This window comes from Hyperoodon ampullatus (assembly GCF_949752795.1).
Source record: "Hyperoodon ampullatus genome assembly, chromosome: 14".
NCBI lineage: Eukaryota > Metazoa > Chordata > Mammalia > Artiodactyla > Ziphiidae > Hyperoodon > Hyperoodon ampullatus.
Genome location: NC_136927.1, coordinates 82,512,399 through 82,535,063, shown reverse-complemented (window position 1 = coordinate 82,535,063; position 22,665 = coordinate 82,512,399). Strand labels below are relative to the sequence as shown.

Sequence of the window (22,665 nt, the reverse complement as noted above, 5' to 3'; positions counted from 1 at the left end):
TTCTTGTAAGGACAAAAATCATAGAGACGGGGACTTCTCTGGTGGCGCAGTGGTTAAGAATTCACCTGCCAATGCAGGGGACACGGGTTCAATCCCTGGTCTGGGAAGATCCCACATGCACGGAGCAACTAAGCCCACGAGCCATGACTACTGAGCCCACAAGCCACAACTACTGAAGCCTGCGTGCCTAGAGCCCGTGCTCCACAACAAGAGAAGCCACTGCAGTGAGAAGCCTGCGCACCACAATGAAGAGCAGCCCCCGCTCGCTGCAACTAGAGAAAGCCCGCGCGCAGCAACGAAGACCCAACCCAGCCAAAAATAAATTTAAAATAATAAATAAAAATTGAAAAACATCACAGAGATGGCAACTGATTGGTAGCTGCCAGAGGTTGGGGGTCTCTGCTGGGATGGGGGAGGGGTGGGTCCGCGCCCCCACACCCGGGATAAAACAACACAGAACTCCCCCCACACACTGCTGCAATGTCAGTCTCCTGGTTTTGTGACTGTACTCAAGTTACGTCAGATGTAACCGCTGGGGAAAACCAATGCAGAAAACCAGGCCAAGCGTCTAAGGAGATACTTTGCTACTTTTGCAACTTCCTGTGAATCTACAAATTTCAAAATAAAATATTAAAGAATATGATTATGGGTCAAATAAACATGCCGGGGGTGGTGGGAGGTTTGGTCCCTGAGCCAACACTTTGTAACCTCTGGTTTCCAGGAGCAGGATAGCCCTGTTCGTGACCCTCTGCCAGTGTTTCCTTTGGTCCCGTTCCCCTGGTTCAGAGGCTGGTGACTAGGCCAGAGGGAGTGTGGATGTGTCATCGGAGGCATCAGAAACAGCAGTTGGAAAGAGTTTGTGTGTGTGTGTGTGTCCTGTATTCATTTGCTACTGCTCTGTAATAAACTACCACAAAGCCACTTGGTGGCTTCACACTACACACATTTATTATCTCACAGTTTCTGTGGGTTGGGAGTCTATGTTCTGGTAGGTGGGCTCATATGCTCAGGGTCTCACCAGACTGGGATCCCCTCTGACTCGGGGGCCTCTTCCAGGTCACTGGTTGCTGGTAGAGCCCATGGCCTTGCAGTTTTATGGCTGAGATTCCGGGTTTCTTTTCTAGCTGTTGACTGGGGACCATTCTCAGAGCCTGAAGGCTGCCCTCACGTCCCTGCCCCACGACCCATCACCTCGCGTATGGCAGCGGCCTCTTCAGGCCCCCAGGAGAGGGTCTTGGCTACAAATTCTGCCAACCACCCGAGTGAACCTCCTCTGACAGAGACAGCAAGTGTAGACAACTACAGCGATCCGGCGGCTACGATTTGCTGAGTCACTGCGGAGTGTGGTAACACTGGGGTTTGAGTTGACACTGGGACAACAGAGGTGAGCTTTGTGGAGCTCTGACTTCTCCATCTATATCTAACGCATTTTTGCCTGAAAATATTGCATGAAATGCACTGGGGTGAGGAAACACTTTTCCAGGCAACACCGAGGTCTGCAAAGCTCTGCGTTAGGGCGAGGCAAAGACCCAGGACACTATTTTATGGGAATTGCTAAATCCAATTGTACAGCAGATTTCGTTCTCATTTATGTCCTGGATCGACTTGCATTTTGACGTTTTGCTCCTTCTTAGGATTCCCATCATTAGCTAGTAGTGACCTGGACAAAAGTAGACACAAAAATATGATATGAAATTACATTTTTGCCTATCAGACAAAGAGGGGATATTTGTGAAGGTTATTGAATACATTGGTTCTCAATGAACACCTTTTCTGGTTGTTAACATATAAATAAGATTAGCATAAACTAGGATTGGCAAACCTTTCCTGTAAAGGGCTAGTTAGTAAATATTTTCAGCTTTGGGGCCATAATGGTTTCTGTGCAGTAATTCAACTCTGCCACAGAGCACAAAAGCAACCGTAGGCAATACGTAAATGGGTACAGCTGTGTTCCAATAAAAATTTATTTATGGTCACTGAAATGTGCATTTCATGTAATTTTTCCTTTTTTGTTTTTGGCCTCACCTCGTGGCTTGCCGATCTTAGTTCCCTGGCCAGGGATCGAACCCAGGCCCTCGGCAGTGCAAGTGCCAAGTCCTAATCAGTGGACCGCCAGGGAATTCCTGAATTTCATGTAATTTTCATGTCATGAAATACAATTCATCATTTGATTTTTTTCAACCATTTAAAAGTATAAAAACCATTATTAGCTCATGGGCTGTACAAAAACAGGCAGTGGGCTGATCTGGTCTGTGAGCCATGGTTTGGCATCCCTTACATTATCTCTATTCTAATCTAAAATGTGCCCCATGTTGACATCACAGGTTAAAACCAAAGTCTCTTTTCCTTATCTGCCTTTCTCCAGAATGTGCTGTGAAAATAACTCACATAGTCCCATTTGCTTGAAAACACCCAGAAAGAGAACAGAAGGCACAAAGGAGGCGTCTCAGCTCCTTCCAGTTTTTCCACATCCTGGAAGTTGAAGTTTCGGCAAAAAGTAAAGGGCTCAGGGACCACTTTTCAAAGGTAGCATCGCGATTACGAGATGGGAAGAGATGGCCGGCTCTGATCTGAGGTCTCTTCCCGAACACGTATGTGCGACTGAACCTGAGGACTGTGCTCCGACGATAAGGGTGAACTCTTTGAACTCTTTGTGGCTGGGAAGGAAGGTGATGGAGAGTCAAGCCCACTTTAATTTGGACTGAAGTGGAAATAAGGGAATTTCCATGGTCTCGCACAGCTGACGTCTCTGCCCAGGCCTGCACCTGCAGGTCTTTTTTTTTTTTTTTAAGATTTTTTTTGATGTGGACCATTTTTTTAAAAGCCTTTATTGAATTTGTTACAATATTGCTTCTGTTTTATGTTTGTTTGTTTGTTTGTTTGCCACTAGGTGCATGTGGGATCTTAGCTCCCTGACCAGGGATCAAACCCGCACCCCCTGCATTGGAAGGCGAAGTCTTAACCCCTGGACTGCCAGGGAAGTCCCTGCACGTCTCTAAAACTACCAGGCTGGCCTACATTAGGGGTCATGAGCTAACAGAACAGCCTGGAGTAAGTGTAGTTTCCATTAGCCATACAAACATGCCAAAATACCCATATTTTAAATAAGTATTATAAAGAATATTCATATTGACCAATTTGGGAACCCCTGGCTAGCTCATCTATATCCGAATTACATTAAAAACATGGTTTGATTCTCCATTTTTCTGAATCCACTTAGACACATGTAACTGTTAGTTTTGTAGTAGAAAAGTCAATGCATAGGACCCATGAGACAGAATGAATAAGACGACTTTTCTGGTGGTAAGAAAATGAAATGATTCTAGAATCCACCATCCCCTTGACACACATACCTCCTAACAATCATTTTTATCATTTAAAAACCTATAAAGTTGTCCTTTGTAATATAATAAATCATAAAGATAAAAAAGGTTCCGTCTTTTACAAAAATAGCTAAAGATAGTTATTATGAAAATGATGTCAGCATCTTACCCCAAATTTCCCAAGCCTTATTCTACAAGGGCCATGGCACAGTGGCCAAGAATGTCACCCTACACTAATGTCACTGTCCACGCACTTCTCACCACCCTCAGCTCTAGAGGAAGTGAGGAAGGCAAAAACAGAACAATAACTGCTATGGCTACTGGCCTCACACTTTTTTCAAGCTTAAAAAAAGAGAAAGGAAAAAGGTCCCAAATTTGAGAATTCTTTTTCTTCAGAATAGTTTTATTAGTTTGCATATGGTTTGTCAGCACTCAAATTTTTCTCTCCTACTGTGACACACAGATCCACTCACTCGGAGTCTTCTTCTTCCCATATCTCATATATTGTAATATTATTGTGTGGGTCTGCAGGCACCTCTGAGTTCTGAAGCTTGAGAGTTCTGCCGGTTGCCATGGCGGCTTTCAGATTCTGCACCTTGGACATGAATTTCACAAGGTCCATCTGGAGCTGGGTTAGGGTATTGAGTGCATAGTCTTTGTTGGGGGAAGCATTTTGATTTTTCTTTGTTGGAGAGCGAAATGAACAGCCTTGAAGGGCAGGAGGATTATTCTGCTCCTGGCAAGAAAGATATATTCAGGGTGAATAATACTGTTGACGTTGCTGGTTTTGACACAATTCTAAGAGAGCTGGGCTCACCTAAGAGAAGTTGGCTCTAGCATTGATCTAGCCCAGGGATTGGCAAACGATGGCCAAATCCGGCCCACCAGCTTTTTTTGTTAATAAAGTTTTACTGGAACACAGCCAGGCTCGTTCATTTGCATACTGTCTATGGCTGCTTTCACGCTCAAACGGCAGAGTTGAGTCCTTGCAACAGAGACTGAATGGGCTGCACAGCTGAAAATATCAACTATCTGGCCTTTTACAGAAAAGGTTTGCCAACCCCTGCTCCCATCAGTTTGGACACAGAATCCTGAGGCGGTGGGTTTGTCCAGGAGCGAACATGCTGCCGTATTTCTCTCCCTTCCCCTTCTCAGAGCTGTTCAGCCACTTTATGGACAGGCTGTTACCTCTTTACACCTCTGACCCTTTACGACAGGTCTTTTCCTTTACCTGGGATAATGATACCATTTCCATTCAGTTCAGCAACTTGTAATGATTCAAACGCTAGGGAAATTAAAAATCAGGGGCAGTGAATCTGCCTCCATAAATAATGTTGACCTGAAACACGCCAAGTTCTTGAATCTATCCTCAGTTTGAAAAATCTGATTTAACAGGATAAATATTGAGCCAAGGTTTTAGTTGCCCAGTAAACAGAAGGTGGTCTTCAACTATGAGTCCCCACCTCTGTGAGTTAAGATCTACCGTCCCCCCTAAGGACACGTCGGGAAATGAGTTAGCCAACGTTTCTCAGGACCAGAAGTAGGTACTCTGTATTCAAACTCGTTGTACTTAACGGTCTTGCCTGTAACAACCAGAGCATGTGTTCCTCTGAGTCTGAGCTTTCTGCGGTGGAATCAATGTGGTGTGAAAAACAGAGCCATCCTTACCATACCCTTCTTGCTATCTCCTCGAAACTTTAGCATCATATACAGCACAACAAAAAAAAGCCAGAGCCACTTGCTCCCAAGCCAGTCTTGGGCATGCTCTGAGAGATCCTGCCGAATTCGAAAGTGCCCTCCGCAAGGCACCTTCTCCTTGGGTTCTCTGGCTTTCTCTCTCAGAGAAGAAGACATAAAGGCATAGCCACAGGAGAGGCACAGAGCAAAGAACAAGAACCATTTCAGCGTCCGCATGGTGAGCAGAGATGGGGGACAAAGTGGCTCATGGTAGGTTGGTCTGCCCTTGCACCCGGAGACTGGGAACCAGGCCTGGGCACCAGGGCTGGGCTGGGCGGTTGGTGATGTCACAGAGGCCCTGAGCCAGAACCAGCTCTGGCCATTGTGATGACTTCAGGGCCGAGGATAAAGAGGCTCGCAGGGGTTGCCTGGGAGTAAGGCTTAAAGGGAGATGGCAAAATTTCCAGCGGGCAATGAAAAGAGAGGCGGGGGAGTGACAGAAGGCCACCTCCTTGCCAGTATGTTCTTTCTGACCCTCATGCTCTACTGGGAGAGTCCATCTAGTTTTGTTTTTCTAGTTGTTGACTGCAGATGCTGTGGCGAGCAGAGCAGCCCGGGCATGTGCCCCTGTGGAGCCGAGAGCCTAGTGGGAAAGCAAGATATTAAACCAGAGGCTAAAAAAAAACAACCAAAAAAACAGAGGCTACAGACTAGGAGCCACTGATGTACTTAGTTTGGCCTACATTGTTTCTGAAAATGATTATTTGCCAATATTTAAATGTCGGTAGGGGGAGGGCTTCATTTAAAAAGGCCAGATTTCACAGGAAACTAAGTTTCCTTTGAAAAGTATGGAGCATCTGGTAACGTGGGGGCCCCTCTCTGCTGGAGGTGAGGAGCAACCGCCCCTCTAGGTGGCCATGTTTTCTCCACAGTCCCCACCACTCCCTATCGCCTCACAGTTACGCTCATTGACTTCACCTGACTGTGCAATGCCTGAGTTAATTAAGAGTATCATTTATTTCATTAAAATTGTGATAAGGGGACTTCCCTAGTGGTCCAGTGGTTAAGACTGCACGCTCCCAATACAGAAGGCACGGGTTCGACCCCCTGGTTGGGGAACTAAGATCCTGCATGCTGCACGGTGTGGCCAAAAAAGAAAAAAATAACATGTGATAAGAACAGAGAGCTTTAAGAGAACACAAGGGGTCAGCTCTAGGTTGGTCCAGGCAGGAAGGTTTTCCTGAAAAAGACATTCAGGTGGTGGAATGTGTGGGATGATCAGGAGTTGGCTGGATAAGATGGGGAAGTGGTTGACACCCAGGCAGGTGTGAAGACTCTTTGAGGTGAGAGGGACACAGCCTGCAGGACGATAGAGTCTGCTGCCAGGAGTACAGCCAGGGCTCACTGGCCAGTGCACTAGAAACCATCAGTTTCTAAAAATGACATGAAACAAAAAGTCCCGACTAATGGAACGCAGGGCTTGTACCTGTTCCGCTGGGTCACCTGATTCACACTTATTCCCGGGGAATAAAGCCTTCTGCTGGATATAACCAAGGGTCCACTGGGTGCCTGCACTGTGCCTCTAACTGTGTTGAGTGATGAAGTTCTGTGAGATGGTTTGAAACCAGGAGGGGAGATGGAGAGTGGGATCCAGCGGCACAGACTGCCCTGGGGCACATGCTCCCCCAGCTTCGGGTGGGGACGTGGGGCTCCCTGCCGAGAGCATCTGTGCAGGGCTTACAGGGGGCGCGAGGCCCAAGGGTTGATTAGGAAATAGGCACGGCTATTATAACCAGACTTACCTGTATGTAAAGGTATATAAATGCTGATCTGGGAAAGAAAATAGATAATTTTCAGGTTTGTTCTGGAAAAGTCCACAACAGAAATTCACTGAGGTTAATATCCTTCTGATTAAAACTCCTCTATATTCACAACGTCAACACGTCCCCGGGTCCAACTTCCCACCCTGCTGAGGCACAGGACCGGGGACAGCGCAGGCTGTGGTCGGCTCTCCACCCCCTCCCCAGAATCCTCCCTCTGAGGCTGCTCCCTCCCGCCTCCGACCTTCCTCTCCCAGCTCCTTTGCCTGCTTTTTTTTTTTTTTGCGGTATGCGGGCCTCTCACTGTTGCAGCCTCTCCCGTTGCGGAGCACAGGCTCCGGACACGCAGGCTCAGTGGCCATGGCTCACGGGCCCAGGCGCTAGGCGGCACGTGGGATCTTCCCGGACCGGGGCACGAACCCGCGTCCCCTGCATCGGCAGGCGGACTTTCAACCACTGCGCCACCAGGGGAGCCCTGCCTGCTTTTTAAAAAAATGTATTTTACTGAAGTACAGCCGACTTACAATGTTGTGTTTCCTTTGCCTGCTTTTTCATGGAAACCAGGGCCCTGGATCTGGTATAAAGAACCATCTGAATGATACAACTGTCTCCAGAAAGGCAGTGTTGAACTTGGATGTTCCTGATTCTTAGTCTCATAGGAGAATTTCATTAATTATTCACTTCAACACACTTTATGGATAAGATACACCAATTTTACGCACAGTTTCCCCCTTTTATAATCTTCTGCTGAGAGAGAAAGTGGAACTGACATGATGTCATAGAACTACAATCGCTATCAGTGCAATGGCTGCAATTTTCTTACTCAACGTTCGGGGAAGAAAGAAGAAAAATCCAGAGACGAGAGCCGGAGCAGACTTTAGACTACTTTATTTTCGCACGAAATCATCGGGTGCCAACTACATCTCCTCGTCAAGGCGATCCGCAAGGAAGGCCCCTCAGTCCCCTCCCTGGCGCTGAGACGACCCCTCCTACGGCCCTGCAGGCGGAACGCACTGCAGACTCGTCCTTCCTCAAGTTCGGTTTCACCTGGCTTGTTTAATTAATTAACCGCCGCGAGCAAAACCATGAGAATCTGAGTCAAAATGAGCCAACCACATACCCGTGAGGAATCTGGCGTCTTTAATTATTTTAAGCATAAATAGCGCGGCCAGCGTGCTTTCGGCCGGCCGTGGGCAGGTCCACGCGCTCTGGGGGAGGAGGTGAGCGGAGAGGGCGACGGGGTGGGGCCGGCAGGGTCACCGAGACCCCGTCTTGCCCCGCCACGCCGGCTCCGAGCTCTGGGGTGCGCCGAGGCCGTGCCCCGGGCCTCAGAAGCAGTAGGACGTGTGGGTGACCCAGTGGGCCGACTCCTCCTTGGAGCGCTTGGCGGAGCTGTGGGTCGTGAAGAGGGACTTGTAAGCTTCTGACTCTCCGCTCTCGGCGATGGACCTCTTCGTGGCTCCACACGGAGGCTTCCCGGCTTTTCCGGAAGAGCTCCCCTGTGCTGCTGGAAAAATGAAAAGCCCAAAACTTTAAAGCTGGGACTACAGATCATTCCAAACGTCACATCCTCAAAAGTTCATTAATCCCAGGAATTTCCCTCCTGCTTTCTGGGGATGAATGTTGAACTATGTTATCTCAATCGCCAAGTCCTAAAAACAAATGAAGCTACTGTATTTAAAATCACACTCATCGCTACTTGCTATATATTCACGGCACTGGTCCCAGCTCCGGGGATGACGTACATCAGATCCCGAGGCCAGGTGGCTGAGGTGTGTGTCTGGGGTACTGGAACCCATGAACACTCTGGAGGACGATTACACCACAGGTTTACACACTCCTTTACCTCATCAATCTGTGCTTTTCTTCTTTGTGAAATAAATACTATTTTCTTTGCTAAAGGTAGTGAGTTTCGGGAGAAAGGCACTAAATCCTGGACTATCCAGCAAACAAAATGGCTCTCGGTCAAGAGCAGGTGGAGGAGGGCTGGCTCGAGTGCACACGGGGTGCACAGCGAGCCCCAGCCTTAAATTAGGGAACGCCCGAGTCAGGCCTTGGCGCCCCTTGTTAGCCTGGCCCCGAGTGCAGACTCCACAGGAAAACTGGCATTTGTGCTCACACCCCTTCCGTCTCGAGAGGGCTCCTGCTCTAAGGTGAATCAACTGTTTCTTAGTTACCCACCAAGAGAGCTCAGTGAACTATTCAGAGAACAGTGAACTATTCATTAGGACGAGCTTGAGTTCTCGAATTCACGCCAGCAAAACCGTGACGCACCCACGCAGGTTCCCAGCTGTCTAAGTGGCCCACTGCCGTCTCAACAGGACCCACCTGCACTTCTGGGAGCCGAGGTGGTTTTCTTCTCTTGAGAATCAAGGCTGGTTTCTTCCGGCTTCCCTGTCTTCATTTTTGATGGTCCTGGGGCTTCTGTGAAAGAACGAAGTAAGCAAAACAAAACAACATCAGGAACTTATGTAGGAAACAGGCCTATGGCCTTACTTTTGCTAAAATAAGGACCTCTTTTAGCATCTTACCTTCACTGACATCTGATTTTGAGAGAGACTCTGCCACCTTGGGTTTCTTTGTTTTCTGTGAAAAGAAAGGGGAGGGCGGACACGTGCTCAGATTCACTGATTTCGGTGTCAGTGTGGCTCCCGCCAGCCCGGGAGCCCAGTGAGAGGCCCGCACGGGTCACTCAGGGCAGGCGTCCCGCTGATCCTCTGCCCTAAACCTCGGGCCTCCCCACGTGTTTCCAGCTGTGCACTCTCGCCTCACATGACACATCCGTAGAGATCTGCTCAGCTGTATAGTTACATTCCAAAACCACACCCGCAAAACATCTAGGTGCGGAGGACAGGTTTTAGTGGTAAGAGTCAGTGTTAATGGTGACGACTGCACACAGAAGAGCAGTTAACTGGATGACAACGTAAGTCCAGCCGGTACTGGGTCTTAACCTTTCCAGGAAGACTTCCTCAAAGTTGTCCAACTGCTTTGACATTTGTGTATTTAACTATAAGGACTTGAGGCCTGTACTAAAGAACACTTTAGCCAATTCTCCTCGGCTCTGGATTACTTCTGTTAGAATTCTGTCACTCATAATAGTTAAATTGGTCAGCAAAAATTTAAGAAATGAAACAAACCATTCTAAAACCACACAGCTGATTCAATCACAGAAAGGACAAACAGGACCTAGGTTCACTCAGAGAATTTACTTTAAACATGCCGTTTTCCTAAGCATGCAAAAGGTGGCGTTAGAGATACGCAGCCTAAACGTTTCAGAAGGCTCCCATCACTAGAAAACACCAAAGACCTTGCTCAGGCAGTGGCCCTGAACCTGTAATATATATATGCTACGTGATCTATAACACTTGCATAAAACATAAACACGTCCTGTTCATTTCACACATGCAAGACATGCATTCAAATTTATGAGGGTAACACCTCATCCTTCAAAAAGAAAAAACATGCAGAAAACTGCTTATTTCTAAGCCCTCCATTCACAGCTGAGGTTATCTGAAAAGCACGAGCAATGAGGCCTTAGACAGGAAATGCTATGCCCTGTCTCCAGCTGCGGGTATATTGGGGAAATATTTTGGTTTCCTGGTAGCCGTCTCTAGGAAGCATTCCCAGAAGGTCCGGGGAGTATTCTGCGGAGAGGGGCATGTTAGTTCCACCGGGCTTTGAACAACTTGGCAGGAAGCCTGGGACAGAGGAGACAACTCACTAAAGTAAGAAGAAGGCTAATGACCATACCAATGTCTCTAGGAGCTTCCGTTAAAATACAGTTTTTCCCTTTTGTGCTTCTTAAAAACTGAACTCGATCAATAGTAGCAACAAAGAACAAGCAGATCCTTTTTGGTAAATGTCGTCAAAAATACCTCAAACTTCTATTCGCTTCTAAACCCGAACTCACCCCTTTAAATGACAGAGCGTCTCTTTATTTCTCATGAATGTTGTAATAACCTCGTACAAGACCGCTTCACGGAGTACTTCTACTGGTATTTGATCACTAAAGCTGGGCACAATTCCTTGTACTACAGAACCATTCACACACATTATTTATTTTCTACCCAAGTGAAGCTATCAAAGGAGGAAATGCCAGTGGTTTGGCTCTTTCTGAGAATTCTGGACCCACACACAATAACGCTACTGCTATCATATTCTCAGCTTTTTAAAGCCTCATGACCATGAATTATATATTTTTCCAGGGTGATACGGTCTTGCACTTTCCTCTATTATGATTTTAAAAAATGAAAACCCTGAAAAATCTTTAATTATTACATCACTGGTAAATGCACGCCAGTAGCACAAAACCAGGCAGGCTATTTCTCTTCACAATTTTATGTCCTCAGGATACTGAAACTAATTTTCTAATACTTTAGGCATTCTTTTGCCTTAGTTCTGATGGCATGAAGTTTCTCCCACATTTACCCTGAACCTTTTTTTTTTTTTTTTTAAAGGATGAAAAAAAGACCATGGCTATCACCTGTAAGGGCTCAAGAAATAACAAAATTTACTACTGGATCCAGAATCGATGACACATTGAATGATTTCTTAGCTGATCAACTGTTTTGAGCCTGCTCATCACATCAGATCATTAAGCACGGATTCCACTGCTTATGGAAGGTGGTTCTAAACCTGGGGCGCAAAGCAAAGCCTTCACCCCAACACCCCCGACCCAGAGCACCGGGCATCAGCAAGCATCGCCGGGGCGCCATTCAAGGCCGGGGCCAGGGGAGGCTCAGGATGGCCAGGCGGCAGCTTCCACGGGGGGGAAGGCTGCTTGTTTCCTCGCTCCAGGGAGCACAAGGAGGGGTTGTGCGTGCGTGTGTGTGTCTGCATGTGTGCGTGTGTCTGCATGCCTGTGTGTGTCTGCATGTGTCTGTATGCGTGTGTGGCCGCATGCGTGTGTGCGTCTGCATCTGCACTCCCAGGAGTGGGTGGGAAGCACAGGCCCCGGGCTCCCCCCAGATCTCTAGGACGTTCAAACCTGGGCCGCACAGGCTCTCCAGAGGTGCTGGGGGTGGTGACTTTTACTCCTCCTCAGTTTTACAAGGTGTGACACCAAGCCTCTTACACTCAGTGCCCGCGCAGCAATCGTGGTGGCTGCCTTGCCCTCCGGACGCACTTCACAGGCCTGAGCTTTTCTACCCTCCTGCCCACACCCGCCCCCCCTTCACCGATGAGGCAGCCGAGAGCAGAGCAGACCACTGAGCCCGACCCAGCGAGGCCGCCTGGAATCTTCTAGAGCCCGGGCCCGCCTGGTCATAAAAACCGCCTCGATCGCAGCGAACCCCGAACCAGCGCCAGCAGCACAGCTGGCGGGTTTGCGACGGGCTCTGGGGCAGAGGCCGCGGCGGGGCAGAACCTGCAGACTTGACTTGCGCCCCAACTCGGGAAGGTGAGGTGGCGAGCCTAGGACCCCGGTACCTTCCCCAGCTTGGTTCGCAGCCTCCTCCCCTCCATCCTCCTCTTCAACGTTTCCACGTCCTCCTTGGTGCCATTGAGCACGATGACGTCGTCCTCCTGGAAGGCAGCCCCACACTGGAGAGGACGAAAGAGAGAAGACGACAGATTCCGTCACCACGCGGAAAGCAGCTGCCCTCAGGCCCTCACTCTTAGCCCAACCACTGGTCCTCAAGCTCTTGGGAAATTCCTGTTGTTTCCCCGCCTGCACCTTGGCTTGGCCAGTTTTTGACCCTGAGCCCTGCTTGGGAAAGTTTCTGTGTACAGTTAGCAGAGCAGGCCTGCCTGCCAGACTGGCCCTGGCTGGTGTCTAGGAACCTGGATTTCTGCAGGGTCCCTCCCACTTCCTAATCGTGTTGGGCTTCTTTGCTTACAGGCCTCCCCACGGGACCCGACCTCCAGGGGTCCCATGCAAAGACCCAAGCACAGGGTGGACGTTTAGGAAATGTCTGTTTAAGGAATCATAAGCAATACTCATTGAGCACCTACTGCTGCCTCATCTCATGAGGACTGACTTAATAAAGAACCTGTGGGACTCACACACAGCTGAGCCAAGGCTAAAACAGAGAGGCCGGGGGATCTCACAGGCCACACAGAGGTTTGCAACCTTGACCTTACATCAGCATCTCCGGGGGGATCCCTGAGACCCACCGCCAGTTTCTGATTCAGGAGTTCTAGGGTGGGACCCGATAATTTGCATTTCTAACGTTTTCTCAGGTCATGCAGATGCTGCCTGTGGGGGAACCAGGCTTTGAGAACCACTGTTCTAGAGTTTAGGAAGTTGGCCAATTAGGGTAAATGGACTAAATCCCAGCAGGAGAAGGGAAGGACCATTCTGGAGGCACAGCCTGCATTTCGGCTCTTTCCTGGGCTGCAGCTGCCCACTGTCATGCCCACAGGGGGTCTGCATTTTCAACTGCTCCCTGGGGAGCCAGCCCTGCTGAGGACAGTGTTTGGGCCAGCATCCATTTCGGGGTTTGTTTCCCTCTTCCTGTGGGTTCTCCAGAGTCCCTCTGCCTAGACCTTGGCCTCAGTTACCGCATCTGTAAAATGGGGATATACTGAACTCCCAGCATGATCGGGTTGGGGCAAGAATTAAGGGTAACGCCGTAGGGAATGGAGCCCAGAGCTGGGCACTGAACACTCAACCATCACCAGTTTTGCATTTTCCTAACACAGATGGAGCTCCAAGTTCCAGCCCTCAGCATCGTGTCTCTAACTAGCTTCCCTAGGCAGAAGCATCGCATAACCTGAGTTCCTCATCCGTGGATTCAACCAATTTCAGACAGGAAATATTTGGGAAGAAAAAATTTTCCAGAAAGTTCCAAAAAGCAACACTTGAATACTATATAAATAGTTGCCACGTACCAGTGCAGGGCCCCGCAACTACTTACATAGACCAGCAACTATTTACGTAACATTTACACTGTATTTACAACTATTTACATAGAATTTACATTATATTAGGTATTATAAGTAACTTGAAGATGACTTAAAGTAGACGGGAAGATGGGTGTCAGTTATATGCAAACGCTACACCATTTTATATAAGGGGCTTGAGTATGTGCGGATTTCAGTATATGCGGGAGTCCTGGGCCAATCCCCCCAGCCCCCCAACCGATAGGGAGGGATGACAGTACGCGCTGATGCATTTTCCTTGCTGGGAGTTGTGCCCCCTCGTGGAAGGGAGAAAGCATAAGGAAGCCTCACGCGGATTCCTCTAGACTCTGCCTGGGTCTCTGCCCCTTACCATCTGAGGGCTACACGGCCCTGCTGGCTCACTGGACAAACCTGGGCCGTGAGGACGGCCGTATGCCGAGTCCATGCCCAGAATCTCTCTGATAGAAAACATTCTCAGCACAAGAAAAGCCACACAACTACTCTTTTTCTTAAAAGTTGCCACAGCTTTCCCAGCACCTCTTAACACACAGAGGAGCCGGTCACCGTCTGCTGACTCTCCTTGGCTGCTGCCTTAGCTGGGTTATTTACTGTGGTTCTGTGTCCAAAACCCACAGCTCTAGGTCAAAGTCGGCTCCTTTTCTAAGGTGGTAAAGACCCACAAAGCCTGAGGTTGGTGCCACAGAGAGGAGCTCTGTGCACAGACAGGGGGCGTCTGGTACGGCGTCTGGCCAGGGCTGCCTCTGGAGAACAGAGATGCCAGGAGGCCAGGGGAGGGGAACAGCCCCTCTGCAGGGGAAGGCCACCTGGGAAGCCCCGGGCTGTGGGAGACTGGGGCAGAGCCTTCCCCTGGGGGCTGTCCTCCTTGGAGAGAGAAGGAAAAAGGATCTGCAGGTACAGAATCAGGTGGTAGATAAGGCCCGGTGGGGCTTGGGGCTGGGGCTCTGGCGTCAATAACCCTCCTGAGCGCATCTGCCCCCCTGTCCCGTCACAGCCCTCATCCTCCTCCCCCGCGGGCTTTCTGCGCCTTTTCACCACTCTTGCTGCCCGGGTCTGACTGATCGTGCCAGTGGTCCGCAGCCTCCTTCCCTGCACACGATTGTTTAGTTGTCTACGTGTGGCGGTGGGCCCTGTCCTGCCTACAGCTGTGGTGTGTTGTACCCGAGTTGTAGTCCTAGAGTTGAATCAGCTGCTAATAACAACACTGAGCTGGGAACCCTGCACGTTAAAACCTGAGATATCTTGCTCTTTGTCTCCAAAATTCAAAAAATCCACTAATACCGAACCCACCCTTCAAGGCCTCAACTGCCTGGCCCTGAGTGGGCAGCCCCTGGGAACAGCAGCACGTGGCCCTCCCTCCAGCTACGGGCCCCGCACCTGTTCTAGGGTCATGCCTGACCTCACCAGGCTTCTGCTGGAACCCAGGGCCCTGCGTGGAGCGGCCCGTCCCTGGAGGCAAGTAAAACCAGGGCAGGAAGCAGGTTTCTGCCACGATGTCAGCTGCCAGACAGGGGCTCTCCTCCGTGGACTAAAGGGCGGGGGGGCTTTAGAAAGGGAGGGGGGCTGCTGCAAAGGCACAGCAGCCCAAAGGGACTGACCCTCTCTTTGCTTATAAAAGTAACAGGTACACAAAGTAGAAAACACCCGTATTTCCCATTTTTCTATGTGTACTGTTCCCGTACAGGTGAAATCATATATTTATTTTCAGTTTTTTTTTTTTTGCGGTAGGCGGGCCTCTCACTGCTGTGGCCTCTCCCCCTGCGGAGCACAGGCTCCGGAGCACAGGCTCAGCGGCCACGGCTCACGGGCCCAGCCGCTCCGCGGCATGTGGGATCCTCCCAGACCGGGGCACGAACCCGCGTCCCCCGCATCGGCAGGCGGACCCTCAACCACTGCGCCACCAGGGAAGCCCCTATTTTCAGTTTTGATTCCTTTTACTACTTGTACCTCAGATGTCCAAAAAAGGTGGGAAATGGCTAAATAAATCATAATACATTCCTAAAAAGGAAGAGTATATAGTTATTTTAGAGTTTTCGACAACACAGAATATGCTCATTATATGTTAAAAGGAAAAACAGACTAGAAGTTGTATATTACATGACCTCTGGATGTTAATTTTTTTTAAATATTGAAAAAAAAAAGGCCAGTAGGAAAGTGCTGAAGGAAACAGAATTAAGGGTAATATGCTACTATATCTGTATATTTATATCACAAACAAATGTAATAGTGGTTTCTCAATCTTTGTTCTTACAAATAATAATTGTGATGAACAACTGATTACATGCATCTTTGACCCCCAAATTCCACTTCTGAGACTTGGCTGTTCTCTATTACAGAACCCTGTTTCCTGTATTCATGGCTTATGATAAATGAATGTATGCCTGTATGTGTGTATTGACTTTTAAAATAGGGCTTCTCTCTGTCACACTGTAAGCTCCAAATGGGAAGGTTTTGTCTTTATCTTTCATGGCTGTAGCTGAGTCTTAAGCCCAGGGTCCTGCACACAGTGGATGCTCAGTAAAAAATTGCTGAATGAAGCAATGAGAACATGACCTAAAGAAATATTTCAAACCAGGATGAAAGGGAGTGAAATATTAAAGCCAAATAGCTCCCCTAGAAGGTCACATGAACTTTACACTCCTTACAGCATATGAGAATGCCCATCATACCACGTAAAGGAAGGAAAAAAAAAAACTTATGCTAATCTAAAAACCAGAAGAACACAGCTCCTTTTTGGCTTTAAGAAACATAAAACACCCCACCGGGGCCTCCCTGGTGGCGCAGTGGTTGAGAGTCCGCCTGCCAATGCAGGGGATACGGGTTCGTGCCCCGGTCCGGGAGGATCCCATATGCCGCGGAGCGGCTGGGCCCGTGAGCCATGGCCGCTGAGCCTGCGCATCCGGAGCCTGCGCATCCGGAGCCTGTGCTCCGCAACGGGAGAGGCCACAACAGTGAGAGGCCCGCGTACCGGAAAAAAAAAAAAAAAAAAAAAAACACCCCACTGTATTCACAGCGCCTCTTTTGTAATTTACATGTTTACACTCTATGTCTGTTTTATTTATTAGGATTTTCATCTTTCAAAAATTTTAGTTGAATCACATCAGTATAAGGAGCTGATACAGGGCTTCCCTGGTGGCGCAGTGGTTAAGAATCCACACGCCAATGCAGGGGACACAGGTTTGAGCCCTGGTCTGGGAAGATCCCACATGCCGCGGAGCAACTGAGCCTGTGTGCCACAACTACGGAGCCTGCGCTCCAGAGCCCGCAAGCCACAACTACTGAAGCCCGCGCGCCTAGAGCCCGTGCTCCGCAACAAGAGAAGCCACCGCAATGAGAGGCCTGCGCACCACAACGAAGAGTAGCCCCTGCTCGCCGAAACTAGAGAAAGCCCGCGTGCAGCAACGAAGACCCAATGCAGCCAAAAATAAATAAACAAAATAATTTTTTTAAAAAAGAAGCTGATACATTAAGCCTTTTTTTTTTTGTCCATTTATTACAACACTCCGTTCAGCATGGTTGGTTTTACTCTGTGTCTCCCTTAGAGCTATGGGAGTATAAAGCTGCACGCAGGCAACTCTCCGCATCATTTTCTCAGGTTCTTCCACTGCTTTTTTCCAGGTTAAGCATGTGAGGTCCAGGTGAAATCTAGCGCCAATCCTCTTCCCCCAGGGACGGACCTGCCAGGCCAGTTCAGCAGCACTCACAGGACAAGTTAAAACAAGCTCTCGGGGTTGGGGGCAGAGTTGGAGCAACACTTCACCAGCTGACAGGGGGGCCTTTCCTTTCCTGACTCTTGTCTGATAAAATTAGTCTCTCAACTCACAGAATGTGAACAACTCCATGCAAACATATACAGGGTCTCCCCACTAAAAGGCTGCACGGACCTGTTTTTATATAAAAGGCATACATGCCACACGTGCAGCAATGCTGCATCCCCTTAAGATTAAAGAGACTAGATTCTATCTGCCTAGTTAAGAAATCTTTCTAGGGCAACAGCAACATCTGTTCTGCAAAAGAGCAACAGGTATCTCGAGTCACCGCAGCAGGTGAAGAAAAGCTGAACTCGGCTGACTAAATAAAGAGCTCAGGTGTCTGGACACCCACGAGGGTGAGGGTCTCTGCGGGGTGTGATTCACGTCTCTTGGCTTCACTATTCCCGACGGACACATCTGGGGTAAACCTAAAGAGAGGTCCAGCGAGCGGGATGACCTTGTAAACCAGGAAAGGAAGGATGTTAGGAGGAAAAGTATCCATCGGAGGAGAATAACGAAAGGGAGTCATTACTAACCATGCCCAGACGGGCCGCGGGAGGACGGGGCACGGCAGGGCGCACCTGCCTCCCTGAAGTCAGGCCTCTGGAGAGCCACGCTGAAGCACTCCGAATGCTACTTAGGAATCAGATGAGATTTTTTCTTTTTTTTGTGTGGTACGCGGGCCTCTCACCGTTGTGGCCTCTCCCGTTGCGGAGCACAGGCTCCGGACGCGCAGGCTCAGTGGCCATGGCTCACGGGCCCAGCCGCTCCGCGGCATGTGGGATCTTCCTGGACCGGGGCACGAACCCGTGTCCCCTGCATCGGCAGGTGGACTCTCAACCACTGCGCCACCAGGGAAGCCGTCAAATGAGATTTTTAAATGACTTTTATTTATCCCTTTAATGAAAAAGTGTCCGATAACCAAACTTGGCCTCCTACTTTTAAAAACATTTAAAGAATTTGACCCAGGACTGCCAGGATTTCATCCAGCTTTCAGAATCCAACAATTACTCTGCACTGTCCTTCACCTGGGCTGGGTGTTTTCTGCTGTTTGTTTTGTAAGGCAGGGGGCCAGCCCTGAAGAAATACACAGGTTCTATTTTCCAACCCATGCGTCAGGATCAACAAGAATAAAATCCTCCAGGGATGAAAGGGTAACAAAACCTGCCAAGCAACTCTGTTCATGTGATTTCAGCCAGAGCCACAGCAAGGAAGCAACTGAAGGAAAAAAAAAAGCCAGGCTGGGCGCGGACACGGCCAGGACCTCTACGCCATATGCGAGCCTCTCTCGGTAAGTGCTTCGTTAACTATGCAGAGATCCTGAATGGCACAGGCTGAGCAGGTCTTATTATTAAAATATGTTTTTCTGTGCCTCCTCCATGGTTTTAAAATAGAACTATTGGAATATCAGTAATATTTTAAAATGCAGAAGTAGAAGGCATCTTTTCCTCTCAAAAAACAGTCCTCTAACAAAAACGTTGCTTTTGTTGTGATTGTTTTAAATGGATATCCTAAAATGTAGTTTTCCCCTTCACATCAAAGTGGCTGAAGAAACGTATACACATTTTAGGCATAAGCATGTTATGATTAAGACATTTATTTTACTGGACAGCTTTGACGGTCTGAATTCAAAATCAGTCTAACTACTATGATAAAGCTCAAATAGTTCAAGAAAAAACTGTTAACTTGTAGGGTGCTTTGGACATCATTCTGAGCCCAGAGATGACAAAAATAACAGACACAAAATTTTCATTGCTGCAGCTACAGTGACTTCTTTAGGACAAACATGCAGTACCTGGAGAGAGAACCAACATTCATGGTCTGAGGGTCTCACTGCTCTGGGACTGGTGGGTACGAGTAGCCCCACCCCACTCAAGCACTGAGCACCGCCCCGGGCCAGGCTCAGTGGGAAACGCTCAGCCAGCTGCTCCACACCCCTAGCCTGGTGTCCTCAGGAGGCAGGTACTATCATACACCCCCATCTGCAGTCCAGAAAGTAAAGACTAAATTGTTTAATCTGGTTAAGCTAATGTTAATACTCTAAAACAGTAACAGTCTATAGAATATATGGCAAAATATTACAAGTTCATCTTTAAAGATGCCCATTTTCTATTTACTAACAGGAATTACCTTTAAAAAAAAAACAAGAGGGTGGGCTTCCCTGGTGGCGCAGTGGTTGAGAGTCTGCCTGCTGATGCAGGGGACATGGGTTCGCGCCCCGGTCTGGGAGGATCCCACATGCCGCGGAGCGGGTGGGCCCATGAGCCATGGCCGCTGAGCCTGCGCGTCCGGAGCCTGTGCTCCGCAACGGGAGAGGCCACAACAGTGAGAGGCCCGTGGACCGCAAAAACAAACAAACAAACAAACAAACAAAAAAAACAAGAGGGACTTCCCTGGCAGCACAGTGGTTAAGACTCTGTGCTCCCAATGCAGGGGGCCGGGGTTCGATCCCTGGTCAGGGAACTAGATCCCACATGCATGCCGCAGCTAAGAGTTCACATGCCACAACTAAGGAGCTGGTGAGCCACAACTAAGGAGCCTGCCTGCCGCAACTAAGACCTGGTGCAACCAAATTAAAAAAAAAAAACCCACAAAGTATAAGATTTAGCAAAATAATTAATTTATCCAGGATGTTGCCAACTCCCCCTGAAAAGCCTACATAACAAATTAAATCCCATCATAACAAATTCAAAATGACTGCCCTTAAGTGTTCTAGCGGCAACACATAGTACCAGACCCATATTGCTGACTTCTGTTCTTGGCTGTTAAGGCCTGCAGTAGGGGCGGTAGGAGAGGGGCACTACAGACAGATAAAGAAGGCAGAAAAGAAGAAGGAAAATATGCTCGCCGGCTCTCATAATTAGGATAGTAACGTATTTTGAAACTCCTTGGAAATATTTTATGCTTGGACAAAAACATAAATAAAAGGTAAAATAATTTCATTCTGAGAACTATAACTGGAAATCATTTGTGATTTCTAGTACCACAAAAAGGAAAAAATTTTAACACCATCTTTAACCGTAACTTTGGTAATTACTGCTACTGAAAGTTATTCTACAAAATCCCTTGGATGTCGTATGTCCTCAGTCAACTGAACGTGTAATCTTCAAAACATTATTCACTGTCTGGAAGCTATTTAATTCTACTGTACACTCTACATATTTTAATGATGCTACACACCAAAGGCTGCAGATATGAGGAACTAAAAGATTATCAAAATATATAAGGCCCAGGAAAGATAATTTAAGGAATGACACTATATGAAAAAAGCCTTAAAATGTTCTCTCACACACACAAAATAATAATTTTATAAATCATTTGTGATTTCAGTAGTACATGAGGAAATAGAACACTGCAGTGGTAAAATAATTGGGTCTGGTCTGAACAAAGAACTTTTCTATCTGCTCCATGATGTATAATGATAACTGCCACTCTTTCTAAAGTCTTTAAAATAAATAAATATTTAAACTTTTTGTGGAGGAAAAAAATTGCTCAACAATCAGTAAGACTGCACTTTTTTTTAATGGGCTGCATGTTCCTCTCACTTGGAAAGTATCACATTTCTTGGAAATTAATTTAGTGATAAAAAGGCACCATGTTTAACAATTACAGTTTCATTATGACTACAAAAGTTGATTTCACATTATAGAAACAAAACAACAACAACAAATCACCAAGAACTGAAATGTCTGCAAAGCTGAAAATGATGCTCACCATGATTTAAAAAGGAAAAACTGCCAGGCCCTAAAGAGTTGATTCCTGTGGGAATTTTCACATTATCCACCAGATGTAGGTTAAAGCCACAGCAAGAACTATGTAAATTCAGCAGCAGTGGAGTCTCCAAAGGCTTCATTACAAGGCTGTCCTGACTACCTGGAAAAGCTTGTACTGAAACAATGAAAATAAAGCTGGTGACCCTTCCCACAACATGGCATTCTAGCCACACCGATTTCTAAATTTCAAAGTGAACCTGAGCCAAAAGGAAGATTTAACTGGTCAACTGTGAGCACTGCACTAACAGAACACGAGGCAGAAAGGCAGCAGATTAACTGTGACCAAGCTCCTGTGCCTGTCTCTTTATAAATAAGGGAGGGAAAGCATTTAGCCAACGTATTGCCCTGAAGGACAACGGACTACACATGGGACGTGTCTTCACTTAATTATCATAAAACACTGAAAATACCCAATCCCCTGGGCTCTGCATGGGGTATATAGTCTGTCAGTGAAGTGGGGCTAACATTTCTGTGATGAGACCAGCATGTTTTACACTTTGACTATAAGCTTAAAAACAACCACCAAGACAACAAACCAAAAAAACCCCCAAACCCCCTTCCCACGCAAAAGCTAAACACAGGAGAAAATGTAACAAACTATGGGACATAGTTTACCTTTCACCAAAATTCTTAACAGAGAAGCAGTTAAAGGCTTTATTTTCATTTCAAGAAGGTATTTCCGTCCAACTGAATTTCTGTTTTTATGATACATGTTGTGTCTATTTTAGAGACCAGATATGAAATGTGTTAATTATAATGATGATTGTGCTTACAAAAGTTATTATGTAATTTATAAAAATGTCTGTAAAATTATGCCATAACGTTTTATGCTTGGGGCAATCAACATTTACCAAACCAGAGTAAAACGTAACCTGACATATTTGGGCAGTGGTTGTTTTATTTTTGAAGTATGATGGGTAAAAAGAAACTATACAATGAAAATAAATACATTTTAAAAATCCACAATCAGCATTTACAGTTTTTATGGGCTCATAGTTTAAGAACACAGGATAACTCAAAATGCTGCCTTGTTAATGCTTTATCCAAATGGCATTTGCAATAATGATGTGGAAAGGTAAGGGACTAATGTCAAATCTGAGATAAACACTGGTCAAAAGTAAATGGGGGGCTTCCCTGGTGGCACAGTGGTTGAGAGTCCACCTGCCGATGCAGGGGACACGGGTCCGTGCCCCAGTCCGGGAAGATCCCACATGCCGCGGAGCGGCTGGGCCCGTGAGCCATGGCTGCTGAGCCTGCGCATCCGGAGCCTGTGCTCCGCAACGGGAGAGGCCACAACAGTGAGAGGGCCGCGTACCGCAAAAAAAAAAAAAAAAAAAAAAGTAAATGGGTCTTTAAAAACAGGAAGTAGGGGGACTTCCCTGGTGGTCCAGGGGTTAAGAATATGCCTTCCAATGCAGGGGACGCGAGTTCGATCCCTGGTTGGGGAACTAAGATCCCA

At 47.6% G+C, this 22,665-nt stretch overlaps 2 protein-coding genes across 3 annotated transcripts in view; both read right to left on the bottom strand.

Moving 5' to 3' along the window:
- Nucleotides 1-3,792: 3,792 nt before the first annotated feature.
- LOC307063431 (protein FAM209-like) lies at nt 3,793-5,237 on the bottom strand (the record flags this gene model as incomplete). The annotated part of the gene is made up of 2 exons (XM_079719585.1): nt 3,793-4,059; nt 4,992-5,237. 2 exons carry the CDS (start codon nt 5,235-5,237, stop codon nt 3,793-3,795), a joined length of 513 nt encoding a protein of 170 aa, XP_079575711.1.
- A 2,448-nt stretch (nt 5,238-7,685) lies between these two features.
- RTF2 (replication termination factor 2) overlaps nt 7,686-22,665 on the bottom strand; it is a 42,726-nt gene continuing 27,746 nt past the window's right edge. Inside the window, exons 6-9 of one of the 2 annotated variants that reach the window (XM_079719434.1) lie at nt 12,248-12,361; nt 9,352-9,406; nt 9,149-9,244; nt 7,686-8,327 (exon numbers count right to left, since the gene is read on the bottom strand). In XM_079719434.1, the coding sequence (XP_079575560.1) occupies nt 8,149-8,327; nt 9,149-9,244; nt 9,352-9,406; nt 12,248-12,361 (444 nt within the window). In that variant the 3' untranslated portion in view covers nt 7,686-8,148. The remainder of the gene's footprint in view (nt 8,328-9,148; nt 9,245-9,351; nt 9,407-12,247; nt 12,362-22,665) is intronic. The other variant, XM_079719435.1, reaches the window with a different exon arrangement.